Source organism: Brassica napus, chromosome A1 (assembly GCF_020379485.1).
Source record: "Brassica napus cultivar Da-Ae chromosome A1, Da-Ae, whole genome shotgun sequence".
Classification (NCBI taxonomy): Eukaryota; Viridiplantae; Streptophyta; class Magnoliopsida; order Brassicales; family Brassicaceae; genus Brassica; species Brassica napus.
The window spans coordinates 7,962,270-7,976,140 of NC_063434.1; the positions used below are offsets into that span (position 1 = coordinate 7,962,270).

Sequence of the window (13,871 nt, forward strand, 5' to 3'; positions counted from 1 at the left end):
ACAGAACAAAAATATGAATGAGGTTGTTGACTTTATTATCACCACATGTTCTAATGCAGTGCCAAACAGATCGACACAATCCTGTGATGAGAGCTCTAAAGTTAGCATAACCAAACGATATAAGTGCAAATGTTACAACAAATAGTTAAGGGATAGCGTAGGGAATGATGTAGCAGATCTTATTGGACTTAGACATAAATAGCAACTTAAGGGTTGTCACATTCCATAACTTCATTGATTTGGACATTAAAAGACTCAGGAATGGTAGGTACTATCTCCATCCTGCGAGCCTCGCTCGTGGATTCACCTTTGCTCCTTGTATCTGACAACCATACTTTCAGTGTGGAGTGTACTAAATCGTCGAATATCCCTTTCTTGAACTTGCTACCCATCTTTTAGAATTAGAAAACAAAAACAAGTGATTCAAAACTTTGTTTAGTTGTGTAGTGTATATTAGCTAGGCTTGTTGTGGTTATATACTTACTTGTGTAACGAGAGCATAAAGTGGCAATGTGCTGTAACTGCAAAGCACTTGGACTAACACTCTGTTTGGACAAAAGAGTTCATCAGATCAAATGATAGTTTATTTAGACTTGCAAGTGTGCATCTTGTTATTACCCCATGACAAGCCGTGGAATAAGGAAGCCTAGTTTCTCCATGATACACGAATGTATTCCATATGTGAACTGATGATACGATGGAGAAATCATCTATTAGCATTGTGATTGTTCAAACAAAACTCTTAGAAAAGGAAGAAAAATGAAAGTACCAAAATCCAGAAGAAGAAAGCGATCTCAAATGAATTCTGAAAGAGAATGAAGTGGACGAGTTGGAGAACAATCTCTGGCCTATGGAACCAAAAGAGTTCATCAGAAGGTGTGATTACTGCTTGTTCCCCACGGTTTCTCTTCTCACAAACATCCACAGCTAAGCTACTTATTATATTCTCCAGTTTCGCACCCACCATTAGTAACAACTACATTTAGATAAACACATTGAAGTATAGCATTCCAAGAATTCAAAAATATGATTAGATCATTAACTAAATGAACTTACTATTAAAGGCAAGAAAGACAACCAGAAGTAAGTATTCCATCCTCCTACATTCAGCAGAAGAAAGACGACAACAAAGAGCCAGAGATACCAGCTTTATATTTATACCATCACATCATACAAAAATGGTGTTAGACAAAAAAACTTATGAAGCCATTGGTGTGTGTAATCTAAAAGAGCTAAATACCTTATGGTCACAACTTTCTTGAAATCCATCTCCACTGTTCTTAGCATGTACTTGTGAAAATTAAATGATGGGTTTGTGGGGCAATGGGTCTGGAAAAATGAAGGAATAATACATATTGTTATTGTTACATAAAAGACTGGAAATAACATGTTGGAAAAAAGAGAGTGAAGTAAGACCATGATGAACCCATGTCGCAGAGCTATATATTCTGATTTGGTGACAGAACCATAAAACTGCTTGCAAAATGATCTCTGCACCACATTGGATGATCTCATCAGATATCAAATAAGATCTAGACAAACTTGTTTGATGTGTAATACGTTTGTTTTGGTATTAGTATCCAAGACTCACCAGCCAGCTGATGACAACAGATCTTCTCCAGAATCCTCCAGCATGCATCTTGAAGAACTCGTGATTTGCGTTAAATAACTCGTGAAGTGCATGAGCATGAGCATGATGAGCATGAGCATGACCAGGCTTTGATGCATCTGAAACATGTTTTTTTCTTAATATTTAGATGGTGTTTAAGACGCAAAAAAATCAACAAAATACCAATGTCGAATCTCACCTTTTTGAGAAGGAATCTTCTTGAAATTATCCTCCCAACGCTTCCATTGTTGTATCTACATGTAATTTCAAATCATATGAGCAAAACAAGAGAAAGCTTTTGAATAGAAAGTTCTAATGTTGTTCAGTTACTTGCGAAAAACGCTAACAAAAGCAAGTTACATTACCCTAGCTCCTCCAAGAACCATCGTTGAAGCACAGAAGATGACGTGAACAACCGCTAGCACGAATATAAAGATATGGAGATGATGTAACGCTTCAACGGATATTAAAGGAACCTTCCCCTGCAAAACCATGTTGATGAAAAAAAGCAAGATACTAATAATAGAAAAGCATCCAGAGTGAGATAGGAGTTTCAAGGGAAATATTACCTTGTTAGTACAATGGTCTGGACTTGCTCCTGTTGAAAGCAAATGTCGTGTATTGAAGACAAGCGAATGAGATGTTTCAGGAGCATGATGCTCCTCCTCTAATGGCTTCTTACAAGGGAACATGTTGCTAACAAGAGCTGGTGGGACACATATATGCCTGATTGCTGTCTGAGATACCGTTAACATTAGCGAGATGAATCCCAAAAGCATCAGTTCTGTTTCAGGAAACACAATTTTGGTCATGTTCAGGTGTAAACCAATCAACAGATTCATGTTCCAAAATTGAAAAGAAGAAGAAACCTTCTTTAAGTTTCTGCAAGGCCTCAAACAAGGCATCTTGTTTTTTACGCTTCAGATACTGGAACAGAGACAATGGTAGAGTTATTACAAGAAGAGACCTTAGACTTACAGATATAGACAGTGATGTATATACGTACCTTTCCAAGATGATGAAGACCACGTTCAGCGAGCAGGGACAAGAGAACGATGATGAAACAGATAAACGCTACGACCCATGTGGGTGTATATTCAAGTGAATTCTCCTCTTCTGCCATTTTCTGCACCTCGAGATGGAGACAACTCTTGTTTATTTATTATATAAAGCAGAGAATAAGAGACGGAAGTAGTAGAGGGTAAGGAATAGAGAGAAAAGATCAATGTGTAGGTTACCTTGTATAGTAAAAAGCATAAAAAACCTTTCTTCTGTCTCACGCCACTACTTAAACAAATAAACAAAGAATATATCAAGACTTGTTATCACTTGAAACTATTTTATTCACTTAGGGAAACAATAGATGACTTATTACACTCAATAATTTTCAGTTTTTTAAGTGTTTTTTTTCTCTCTAAGGTGTCCATGGTGCTGGAGGAGGTGGTGTGGCTGGTGTTAAAGGAGGTACCGCAGAGAATATAGTGTTTTTGTCAATAGATTCTAACGTCTCTTCTCCTGATAAAGCCACCAGAGCTGCGACCAGACCGGCATTACCGGCTAGAGTTGGTTCTGTGTAGTTGTAGTTTGAGCGAAGGTCATGGAACCCATCATGCTTTTCAGGTCCAGCAACCATTGCTCCTACAATGATGTTTGGATTATCTCTTTTGGTGTCTCTCCATTTCCATCCACCTTTGCAGCTTTCTTTCTTTACGCTTTTCGGTATTGAAGCTCCTTTGTGATGTACATGTCTCGGGTAACGCTGTCCAAAATCCACAACATAACTCATATTCTGAGGGTTCTTACCAAGTATGTAATCAATCTGCCAAAGGACACAAAAGTTTTTAATCAGAAATTAAGTATTCTTTGTTTTGCTTCATTTATGGATTTAGAGGATGCATATATACCTGAGATCTGGCAAAGTCTCGTAGGACTTTAGTAGAATAGAAGTCAGGACCACAATACCATCCAGGAGTATCAGCAGCATCTAGATAATCACTGTAAAGCGCCGCCAAGAAAGCTGCGTTTGCAGCATATTGAAGAGGCTGTGGTTCTCCATGGTTCAGCTGGATTAAACCTCCTGCATAGATAATAGCTAGGTTATATAACTTTAACATTTCCAAAAACAGAACATGTCCACACACAAAAATAAAACAACTAAACTCACCCTTGGTTCTGTAGAATCTTGTGAAATAGGGTAAGTAAGAGCACATAACTACTCCTGTTTGATTGTGAAAGGTGCTCAAGATGTCTTCATATGGATATCCAGGGCTCATAAACAGCCTCAATCGCGTCAACAACAACTAAAAAGCACATATCAAGTGGTTAAAGAGTCAGCCAAAATAGCATTTGTTACCAAAGAACGTCTAATATTTAAGTCCAGTCCAAGTCCATTTAGTATGAGTTATTTTTGTGAGCAACCGATCCAAGAACAAATCCGTGAAGGTTCATGTTCAAAACGGACAATATCATACTAAGCTAGGGGTTGGGTTGGCTCTAGTAGATTGAGGGCACCCGGTCCGTCATTAACTACAATTTTTTCCAAAAAGAGAACTAACCTGAGCTCCGGGAAGCTTGTTATCCCAGCTAGATACTCCATAGTCAGGGCTATTCCAGAAAGCACCAGCTTTCCTAGCCATATCATGACTGGTAACATGATCAAGATATGTTACATTTCCAGTAGCGTAATACAACCAAGCTCCACCCCATAAGAGTTCATCCCAAAACAGGCTTGACTTGTAGAATTCACGAGACTGATTTTTACTGTTCTTATCTTTAACAAAGTCTGCATACTTATAAAGCGTCTTAGCTCCATGAACAAGCTTTTGAGAATAGACCCTGTTGTCTTTGAAAACAATGGACGCAGAAGCCAAAGCAGCAGCCATCTCTGCACCAAGATGAGAGCAGGAATCATAACACGGAGTTACAATCCTTTCGGTATCAATGTCCTCAGGACGCATCCAGCAGTAATGGTCATCATGTCCGGATCCTACCTGTTCCACCATCACGTCGATTGTATCAGCACTACTGTTGAAAGTCTTGAGAAAATAGTCAGCTCCCCATTTAATGAGTTCTTTGACATGGTCTAGCTCCCCTGCAGCTTTGTATTTTGCACTGTATTCAATCACACTCCAGCTCAACATGGTCATAGCGTAAGACATTGGGAAGTTGAACTTGGTTGCATCTCCAGCATCATAGTAGCCTCCAACCAAATCTTTGTGGAATCCTCCTGTTTGGTCTTTCCCGTCTTGCAAACATGAATCTCCCCTCCATGTCACGTTATTGTGCTCTGGTAGTTTCCCAGCTACAAGCAAACATCACAACATAAGAGGCCCATAAAATGTTCAAATTTTTTACATAGTCATACTCATAGGCCCCTAAATTTGTAATATATATATATATTGAAACTCTTACTAAAACAGTTTCCAAAATCTAAGGGACCGGTCCTGATAAGACATTAGATTAAGACATGACAAAACAGAACTGAATGTATAGATCAACTGTTTGTACTTTTGTTTTCTTGAGCTTACATTTCTGAGCGTTGAAGAACATGAGAGCTTTACGGAGAGCGACAGTGTAGTTGTCAGGTTTAGGTTCCCTCTGTTTGTGGTGCGGCGCGTGCCTTACGATCATGGTTATGGAGCCAGCGAGAAAGGAGGTTACAAGAACGGTTCCGAGAGTCCAAAGAAAGATCTTGCGGCTGACTAGTATACAACCGAGATCAACGTACTTCTTTGTCTTCGGCTGTGGTGGTTCGAGTAGCCAGCTCCGCCGCGTCGCGTCGAGTGGAGGAGGAAGAGTGGCACGGTCGAGTTCTTGCATCTTTCGGCTGCGATCGTCGTCTGTGATGGACTCAGCTGCATTGATCTCTAGAGAACCAGTCAATGGGTGTCGTCCGTACATGTTGATGATGGGTCCCACTCTGATAAGATCTGAGGAAGTCTCTTTGTCTTTTTGTTTTCAAAGTAGAGAAGACGAAGTTGTTTGATGAGTGTGTGATGTGGAAAGTGAAAGTGAAGAAGCTTTAAAGACTTTGAGTTTAATTAAATACTAGATTCTGAAAGGACGGGTATATATTTTGTTTTATATTTTTTTTTAGAAATTTTATTTTTATATTTGTGTTTTAATCATATTTGTGTTTTTTTGTAATTATAGTGTAAAATATTTTTCTTAAATGATTAGAAAGAGATTTTAATCAATATTATTAAATTAGTTGGACTAAACATATATCAATAGATCATGTTATTGTTTTAAAAGAATAAATTTATAATTTAATCTATTCTATTAAAACATGAACATGACCTATTGATAGAGGGTAGTCCAACTATTTTAATACAATTATAAAAATTTATTATTAATAATATAAGAGAAATATTATAAGAAAAAAACACAAATATGATCTAAAACACAAATAAAAAAATGAAATTCTAAAAAATACAAAACAAAAAATATACTCGTCTTTTTAAAGGCGGTTCAGAATCTAGTATAATTATAAAACCCTAAATATAAAAATTAAAATTTTCAGAAAATTTTAAACAAAAGATATACTCGTCATTTGAAAGGACGGATCATAATCTAGTTAGATGATAAATAACAATATGGTTACTATTAATATAGGAGTTACAATGATATAAATACATGCACAAATCAAATAAACCTCATGATCATAACAACTTCTATTTTAATAGTATAGATATGTATATTAATTTCGACCCATGATAATATTAAAAATCTATTTAGACCCATTACAACCTATTAAATTGTTTAAAAAAAAATTAATTTTTAAAAGATATATGAAGATATTTTTTCTAACGATTCCAGCAATAGCAAATAAAGCTTTAGTTTATTGTAATTTTGAGATTTATTCGTTAATTATGTAATTTCTTTGGTTCATTTTTTTGTTGTGCTTACTCCAAATGAATAATTCGAAGATAATATTCCTTTTTTGATATAGTATAAAACATATACGTTACCTATGAAACTTATAATATAAAAGGATTGCTAAAAGAAACAGTAAAAGGAAGTAAGTGAGAAAACATGGGTCCCACCCATATCATATGTTTCCTATGAAAATAAAGGAAGTTACGAAGTTACACGGTTAAACAATATTCGTCGTTCAAAAAAAACGGCTAAACAATATTCCAGATATAATTATATTATAGATACAATTATATTTTTAGTTGGACATAACTTTTATCAATGAGTCACACTGCTGTTTTAATAGAATAGATTCAGCCACGTGTCATTCATCGGTTCTGTGTCGGAATGTTTTATAAGATGATGATGTAATAGGAAGATGTAAACAAACACATGTAACATGTCAAAGTTATTGAATTATTGTCGTAAATATATAGGTTTATTAATGGCGGCTAAAACAAGGGAAGAAACAACGAAATACATTTGAGCTTAGCTCGATAACACAACCGAATATTCCCACTGATGATCTTTTGGCTGGAGCTGCTTCTACGATGATGGGAACACCAACACTTGGATTCGGGACCATGTACTGCTGATAAGACTGATTGATGCGAAGATCAGACACTTGAGACAAGGGTTTTATCTCGACGATGGCTTCTTCTTGTTTCTGAGGCAACGGAGTACTCCAAGGAGATGCTGATGATGTCTCTGGAGCATAAAGACGCTGAGTTTCATCGAACCAAAACGAGAGAGGAGGTGCTGTTGGCTCAAGAAGAGGAGCTGACACTGCGGAGGAGGAGTACTCACAATAGCATTGGTGTGGCTGAGAGGATGAGGAAGCTTGCTTGTGTTTCTTCTTCTTTCTTGACCAGAACTTGAGCTTCTTCACTGCTTTCATAACCTTCATTGGGTGGATTTTGCTTTAGGCTTAAGGAAATGGTACACTGCTGCCTTTTTGTATCAAAAGGTGACTATTTTGTAACCGTTGCAACAAAAAAAGTCAAAAGGAGCTATAATCAATCTTCTTTAGCTTTTTGAGATTTTTTTCAGTCTTTGTGACCGTTTTATTATCACCATCTAGCAGAGGCCCCACACACCTACCAGTACCACTAATGATAACGACATTCTTTATCTAAATGCAAGTCATGTCGATACGTTCATCTTTGCCCATCACTACCAAAGATACCTCTAAATTAAAGTAAAACTGTCGGTGAAGCTCTTAAAACACATGATTATATGACTTTAACATCAAACGAAATACCAGAAGCAGAAGATTTACGCATCCTATGGACGGATAAAGACATTATGACCAGACTGAAAACATGGTCTTCTTGCAATAACTTCAAACTGTATGTTTAGTCATTGATGATTATCTAATTATCTTAAACACATGAGAGAGTCGTGTAGGAGATGGATTACATCCCTCTACAAGGCCCATCACATAACAGGCCCTAGCCCGACAAGGTCGATCAAGCTTAGTCGGCTTAGCGGCTAGAGACGTCAGCTCGACCTCAGAGTACTTTAAGCCGGTCAGCTAAGCCGATCAGCTATACTCGGCTTGGATGAAACAGTACTAAGGCCCACATACTCGGCCTTTGGGCGACAAGGCCCAAAGGATAGGCGCGATTAGGGCACCACGCAGAAGGGCACTATAAGAGAGAAGGAGGAGGCAACGAAAAAGGGGACTTTTGGAGAAATCACATACTAAGCGGCTAGATTTAGGGTTTCCTAATCATCTCTTTGATCTTGTCGTTTAAACCTCTGATCTTGTCTCCTTACCTTCGATCAGTCTTGTAACCCACTGTGTTGATTCTAATAAAAACGTCTTTAGTCATCCCATTTTCTAAGTTATCATTCTAATCGACTGAATCCTGTACAAACAATTGGCGCCCACCGTGGGGCTGACTAAAGCAACGTTCTAGATCTACATGGCTCAAGACGACGCCACCTTCGGCGCCCCAGGCGAGGAACCGACGCCTACGCCTGCGGCCGCGCCGCCCATCACCTCAGAATTCATGAGCTCCGTCATGGCTCGACTCGCCCGCCAAGACGAAGTCCAAAAGACAACCAACGACCAACTCGCTGCGTTGGTCGCGGCGCTCACAGCCCCTGAGGGACAAACTAGCCGTCCCCAGCTGACACGCCGCCGCCTCTTCAACACAAATCCTACGGCAGCCGGAGTCGACCATATCTCTGACGACTCGGAGCCTAACGAAGCCTTTCTCGCAGACGCTCCCCCAGCAGGCTCAGATCTCACGACAATACGCGAGCTCGCCGAGCTCAAACTCAGCCTTCAACAAATGGGAGAGAAGATCCACCATGTAACCAGCGCAGCTCCGCAAATAGAGAGCGTACTCGCCGCAACCTCGCGCACTCCTTTTACTCGCGCGCTAACTAGCGTCCAACTCGGAAAGATAGAAAAGCTGCGCCTACCTGAGTACAAGCCCGGCGGAGACCCGGTAGAACATATGACCGCTTTTAACATCGCGATGGCGCGAGCTCGTCTCCCCGACGACGAAAGGGACGCAGGTTACTGCCAGCTGTTCGTCGAGACTCTTCACGAGCAAGCCCTGACTTGGTTCTCCCAGTTGGAGGAGAACTCAATCGGATGTTTCCGCGACCTATCAGCAGCTTTTCTCAAGACATACATCATGTTCACAAAGCGCAGCGCCACCGCGTCCAGCCTATGGAACCTCAATCAGAAAAAGGATCAGAGCTTGCGCGACTACATGGAGAAATTCAAAGCCGTAGTGTCAAAGATTGAGATCCCAGACGGAATCGCTATCGATGCATTGCGCAACACCTTGTGGGTCCACTCCAAGTTCCGAGAAGACCTGTACCAGAATCCAACCAAGTCGCTCCAAGACGCTATCGCACGCTCCGATAACTTCATCCGAATGGAGGAGGACACCAACGCAATCCTCAGCAAGATGAGCGCACCCAAGGCTCCAGCGGCTAAGAACGCAAATGCGCGACAAGAACCGCGCCAGCACGCTCCAAACGACAAAAACGGTCCCAAGGATGGTTACATGTATGTCGTGAACGAGAATAACACACCAATCTCCACTCTCGTAGTTCGCGGGGAGGGGTGGAACAAGTGGGTAAGAGAACTCGAGTCATCCGACCAAAAAGTCGATTCTGTTTGCACCACCCAACCCGCAGCTGGAGTCGGATCAGCAGCAGGACCTTCCCGGACCGTCGACCTCACCAAGCATTGCAAGTATCACGACGTCAAAGGACACGATACCTCAGAATGCAAATCTCTCTACGCGCATTACCTCTCGTCCCTTGCAAGCGGCGAGTTTAAGTTTGAGCCATTGAAAGCCAAACCAAAGAACGGTAAGAGCTGGAGCAAGAACAAAGAACGAAGGTCCCAGCGCAAAGCCACTGGCAGAGGTCGACAAAACGACGCTCCGCAACGAGACGACGAGGAAGAAACCCCAAGGGATAACGGCGGGGGAGACTCCTCAGCCGACGAAGAGCATCCGGCTAATCGCAGACGCATTGAGGTTATACTCTCTCAGCAATCCTTGTCGTCCGACGAAGATAATGACGATTCGCCTGTACCCGGAGACCTGAGAGACAGCCTTAAACGGCGGCTCGCACCGGAAAATGGAAGCGATACCACATGCAGAGATCTCCGGACGATGCTAGATGCACGAAAGTCTCGGCGCATCTCGACAAGCGTTGGCAACAACAACGAAGGGCCAGTCGGCGACCTCCGAGACAAACTCAATGCCGGAGTAAGCGATCTCCGCGTGAAGCTTAACAAGTCAAAATCAACAGACTTACGACGACAGTTGGAACGAGCTAACGGTCAACCTCAACTTCCACCTCCTGATACCAGCGTACCAAAAGACCTCCGCGCCTTACTGAACTCCAAGCGAGTCAAAACGGGACAGTCTTTAAACGTCATCATGGGGGGTTCCCCTAGCGGCGACTCAGTCCGTTCCGTGAAAGACTATCGTCGACAAGTCACGACGTCCCAGAAGTGGCCGAGTAAACCGTCGAGTCATCCTCCAATAACCTTCTCATCAGATGACGCTGAAGGTGTTCACGCGCCCCATAATGATCCCCTCCTCGTCGTCCTCGGAATTGGAGAGTATGATGTCACCAAGATCCTTGTTGACACCGGGAGTTCCGTTGACCTCATCTTCCGAGGAACTCTGCAGAAGATGGGAGTCGACCTCGACGACATAAAAGCGTCCTCCAGAACGCTAACAGGATTCAACGGGTCATCCGAAACCATCTTGGGAACGATCCGTCTCCCGGTGCGCGCATGCGGCGTTACTCGAACGGTCAAATTCGCCGTCGTTAGCACGAAAGCTCCGTATCACGCTATACTCGGTACTCCTTGGTTACACTCGATGCAGGCTGTCCCCTCCACCTACCATCAGTGCGTCAAGTTTCCCGGAGTGGACGGGAAGATAAAAACATTGCGTGGGGACCAAAAGGCCGCTAGGGATCTCCTAGTCGCCACGGTCAAACTCCAACGAGCGTCGCTACCCGTGAACTCAGTGTCCCCTCCAACCCCAAAAGTCTACTCCCAGGAAAACGAGGTTCTCGAGTTACCTGTTGATGATGCCGACCAGAGTCGCACCGTGAGAGTTGGCGCATACCTCTCTGATGAAATGCAGCAGTCAGTCCTGGATTTCCTCAGACAGAACGTATCCACATTCGCTTGGTCTATGGCAGACATGAAAGGCATTGACCCGACTATAACGACGCACGAGCTAAATGTCGACCCAACTTTCAAACCTATCCGACAGAAGAGACGTAAGCTCGGCCCCGATAGGTCGAAGGCCGTGAACGAGGAAGTCGACAGGCTACTCGGTGCAGTTTCGATTGCCGAGGTTCGCTACCCCGAATGGTTGGCAAACCCAGTAGTCGTCAAAAAGAAAAACGGCAAGTGGCGCGTCTGCGTCGACTTCACCGACCTGAATAAAGCCTGCCCAAAGGATAGCTACCCTCTTCCCAACATCGACCGCTTAGTCGAGTCTACAGCTGGAAACGAGATGCTAACCTTCATGGACGCCTTCTCCGGTTACAACCAAATAATGATGCACCCGGATGACCGCGAGAAGATGGCCTTCATCACAGATAGGGGAACCTATTGCTACAAGGTCATGCCATTCGGCCTGAAGAACGCCGGAGCAACCTACCAAAGGCTTGTGAACAAAATGTTCGCAGATAAGCTGGGTACCACCATGGAAGTGTACATAGACGACATGCTGGTTAAGTCGCTCCATGCCACCGATCACCTCCGCCATCTACAAGAATGCTTCGAAACTCTCAACAAGTACGGCATGAAGCTAAACCCAGCAAAGTGCACGTTCGGGGTCTCTTCTGGCGAGTTCCTTGGGTACATTGTCACACAGCGAGGAATCGAGGCGAACCCAAAGCAAATATCCGCGGTTCTAAACCTCCCGAGTCCGAAGAACAGCAGAGAAGTGCAGCGGCTCACGGGCAGGATAGCCGCTCTAAATCGATTCATCTCCAGATCCACCGACAAGTGCCTGCCATTCTACGATCTCCTGCGAGGAAACAAAAAGTTCATTTGGGATGAGAAGTGCGAGGAAGCGTTCACTCAACTCAAACAGTACCTGACCACGCCCCCAGTACTCGCTAAGCCAGACGTCGGTGATGTTCTATCTCTCTATGTCGCAGTATCACAGGCTGCAGTCAGCAGCGTTCTGATAAAAGAAGACCGCGGCGAGCAAAAGCCCATCTTCTACACGAGCCGACGCATGACAGCACCAGAAACGCGTTACCCAACGCTAGAAAAGATGGCTTTAGCAGTCGTTGAAGCAGCGCGAAAACTACGACCGTATTTCCAGTCGCACTCTGTGGAAGTACTGACTGATCAGCCTCTCCGAACGATACTCCAGAACACTAACAGATCCGGCAGACTCACAAAGTGGGCCATCGAACTCGGCGAGCTCGATATCATCTACAAGAACCGCACGGCAGCGAAATCCCAGGTTCTGGCCGACTTCTTGGTCGAACTGGCCCCGGAATTAGAGCAGGATCTCACACTCCCAAACTCAAACTGGACACTGCACGTCGACGGATCGTCGACCAACAAGGGGGCAGGCGCCGGTGTCCAATTGCAGTCCCCGACCGGTGAGCTAATCAGACAATCTTTCAGCTTTGGCTTCCCCGCGTCAAACAACGAGGCAGAATATGAATCTCTGATCGCAGGACTCCGCTTAGCAAAAGCCGTCAAAGCTAAACGACTAAGCGCTTATTGCGACTCCCAGTTAGTCGCCAGTCAGTTCAGTGGCGACTACGACGCCCGCAACGATCGAATGGACGCCTATCTCAAAATAGTGCAAAGCCTGGCAGCAGAGTTCGAATTCTTCGAACTCATCAAAGTTCCGAGAGGCGAGAACGTCTGCGCCGATGCCCTCGCCGCCCTTGGCAGCAAGCTTCGTGATCAAGTGAAAAGAACCATCCCGATACATCGTATCGAGAAACCGAGCATCGACGTCCTAATCGATCAAACCCTCATCGCCCAAGTCGTTGAACCCGCCACTCCAGACGACGATGGGTTTGGCCCTGACTGGAGAACTGAATTCATCGACTACCTCTCGAAAGGGGAACTCCCAGCAGAAAAATGGGCAGCTCGCCGGCTAAAAACCCGCAGCGCTCATTACGTTGTTCTCGACAATGAACTGCACAGATGGACTGCGAGTAAGGTGCTCTTAAAATGCATCCATGGCGACGAGACAGCAAGGGTTATGGCGGAAACGCATGAAGGCGCCGGTGGAAATCATTCAGGCGGACGCGCGTTAGCAATAAAAGTAAGGAGCTTAGGCTTCTTCTGGCCAACAATGAACGCGGATTGCGAGTCTTATGCGAGAAGCTGTGACAAGTGCCAACGGCACGCACCCAGCATCCATTGTCCAACCGAACTGTTGCGAACAACCACTGCTCCCTACCCGTTCATGCGATGGGCAATGGACATCATAGGACCACTCCCCTGTTCCCGCCAAAGACGCTTCATCCTCGTCCTCACCGACTACTTCACCAAATGGATCGAAGCTGAAGCATACGCTCAAGTCACAGACAAAGAAGTCCGCGGCTTCGTCTGGAAAAACATTATTTGCCGCCACGGACTGCCCTACGAGATCGTCACCGACAACGGGTCACAGTTCATGTCAGGCAACTTTAAGGAATTCTGTAGCAAGTGGAACATTCGGCTAAGCCCGTCCACTCCACGTTACCCGCAAGGTAATGGCCAAGCCGAATCCTCCAACAAACTCATCATCGACGGCATTAAAAAGCGTCTAGACCTCAAAAAAGGTCACTGGGCTGACGAACTCGACGGAGTCCTATGGAGCCATCG

The 13,871-nt window shown here is 43.8% G+C and overlaps 3 protein-coding genes across 3 annotated transcripts; all 3 read right to left on the minus strand.

Annotated features, from left to right (window-relative positions):
- Positions 1-84: 84 nt before the first annotated feature.
- Positions 85-2,980, minus strand: LOC111214153 (MLO-like protein 13). The gene is made up of 14 exons (XM_048741501.1): positions 2,848-2,980; positions 2,616-2,735; positions 2,479-2,536; positions 2,179-2,393; positions 1,975-2,091; positions 1,809-1,863; positions 1,592-1,728; positions 1,417-1,491; positions 1,241-1,329; positions 1,057-1,147; positions 770-976; positions 619-686; positions 485-545; positions 85-392 (listed from the first exon to the last, which is right to left on the minus strand). The coding sequence occupies exons 2-14, from the start codon at positions 2,730-2,732 to the stop codon at positions 207-209; spliced, it is 1,476 nt and encodes a 491-aa protein (XP_048597458.1). The 5' UTR covers positions 2,733-2,735; positions 2,848-2,980; the 3' UTR covers positions 85-206.
- On the minus strand, positions 2,832-5,624 carry LOC106415963 (endoglucanase 21-like). Its single transcript, XM_048741495.1, has 5 exons — positions 5,137-5,624; positions 4,165-4,910; positions 3,774-3,909; positions 3,514-3,686; positions 2,832-3,428 (listed from the first exon to the last, which is right to left on the minus strand). Exons 1-5 carry the CDS (start codon positions 5,507-5,509, stop codon positions 3,024-3,026), a joined length of 1,833 nt encoding a protein of 610 aa, XP_048597452.1. The 5' UTR covers positions 5,510-5,624; the 3' UTR covers positions 2,832-3,023.
- Positions 5,625-6,940: 1,316 nt separating this feature from the next.
- LOC106441869 lies at positions 6,941-7,555 on the minus strand. The gene has a single exon (XM_013883625.3). It carries the CDS (start codon positions 7,428-7,430, stop codon positions 6,966-6,968), a length of 465 nt encoding a protein of 154 aa, XP_013739079.2. The 5' UTR covers positions 7,431-7,555; the 3' UTR covers positions 6,941-6,965.
- Between the last annotated feature and the right edge of the window lie 6,316 nt (positions 7,556-13,871).

What these genes read in the sequence shown, in the direction of transcription:
- LOC111214153 (XM_048741501.1), bottom strand. Translation starts at nt 2,732, where the DNA reads ATGGCAGAAGAGGAGAATTCACTTGAATATACACCCACATGGGTCGTA. An exon ending in TGTCTTTCTTGCCTTTAATA is followed by an intron (nt 977 to 1,056) that starts GTAAGTTCATTT and finishes ATCTAAATGTAG; the next exon opens with TTGTTACTAATGGTGGGTGC. An exon ending in TTTATGCTCTCGTTACACAA is followed by an intron (nt 393 to 484) that starts GTAAGTATATAA and finishes TAATTCTAAAAG; the next exon opens with ATGGGTAGCAAGTTCAAGAA.
- LOC106415963 (XM_048741495.1), bottom strand. Translation starts at nt 5,509, where the DNA reads ATGTACGGACGACACCCATTGACTGGTTCTCTAGAGATCAATGCAGCT. An exon ending in GTTCTTCAACGCTCAGAAAT is followed by an intron (nt 4,911 to 5,136) that starts GTAAGCTCAAGA and finishes GTTTGCTTGTAG; the next exon opens with CTGGGAAACTACCAGAGCAC. An exon ending in ACAAGCTTCCCGGAGCTCAG is followed by an intron (nt 3,910 to 4,164) that starts GTTAGTTCTCTT and finishes TGTGCTTTTTAG; the next exon opens with TTGTTGTTGACGCGATTGAG.
- LOC106441869 (XM_013883625.3), bottom strand. Translation starts at nt 7,430, where the DNA reads ATGAAGGTTATGAAAGCAGTGAAGAAGCTCAAGTTCTGGTCAAGAAAG.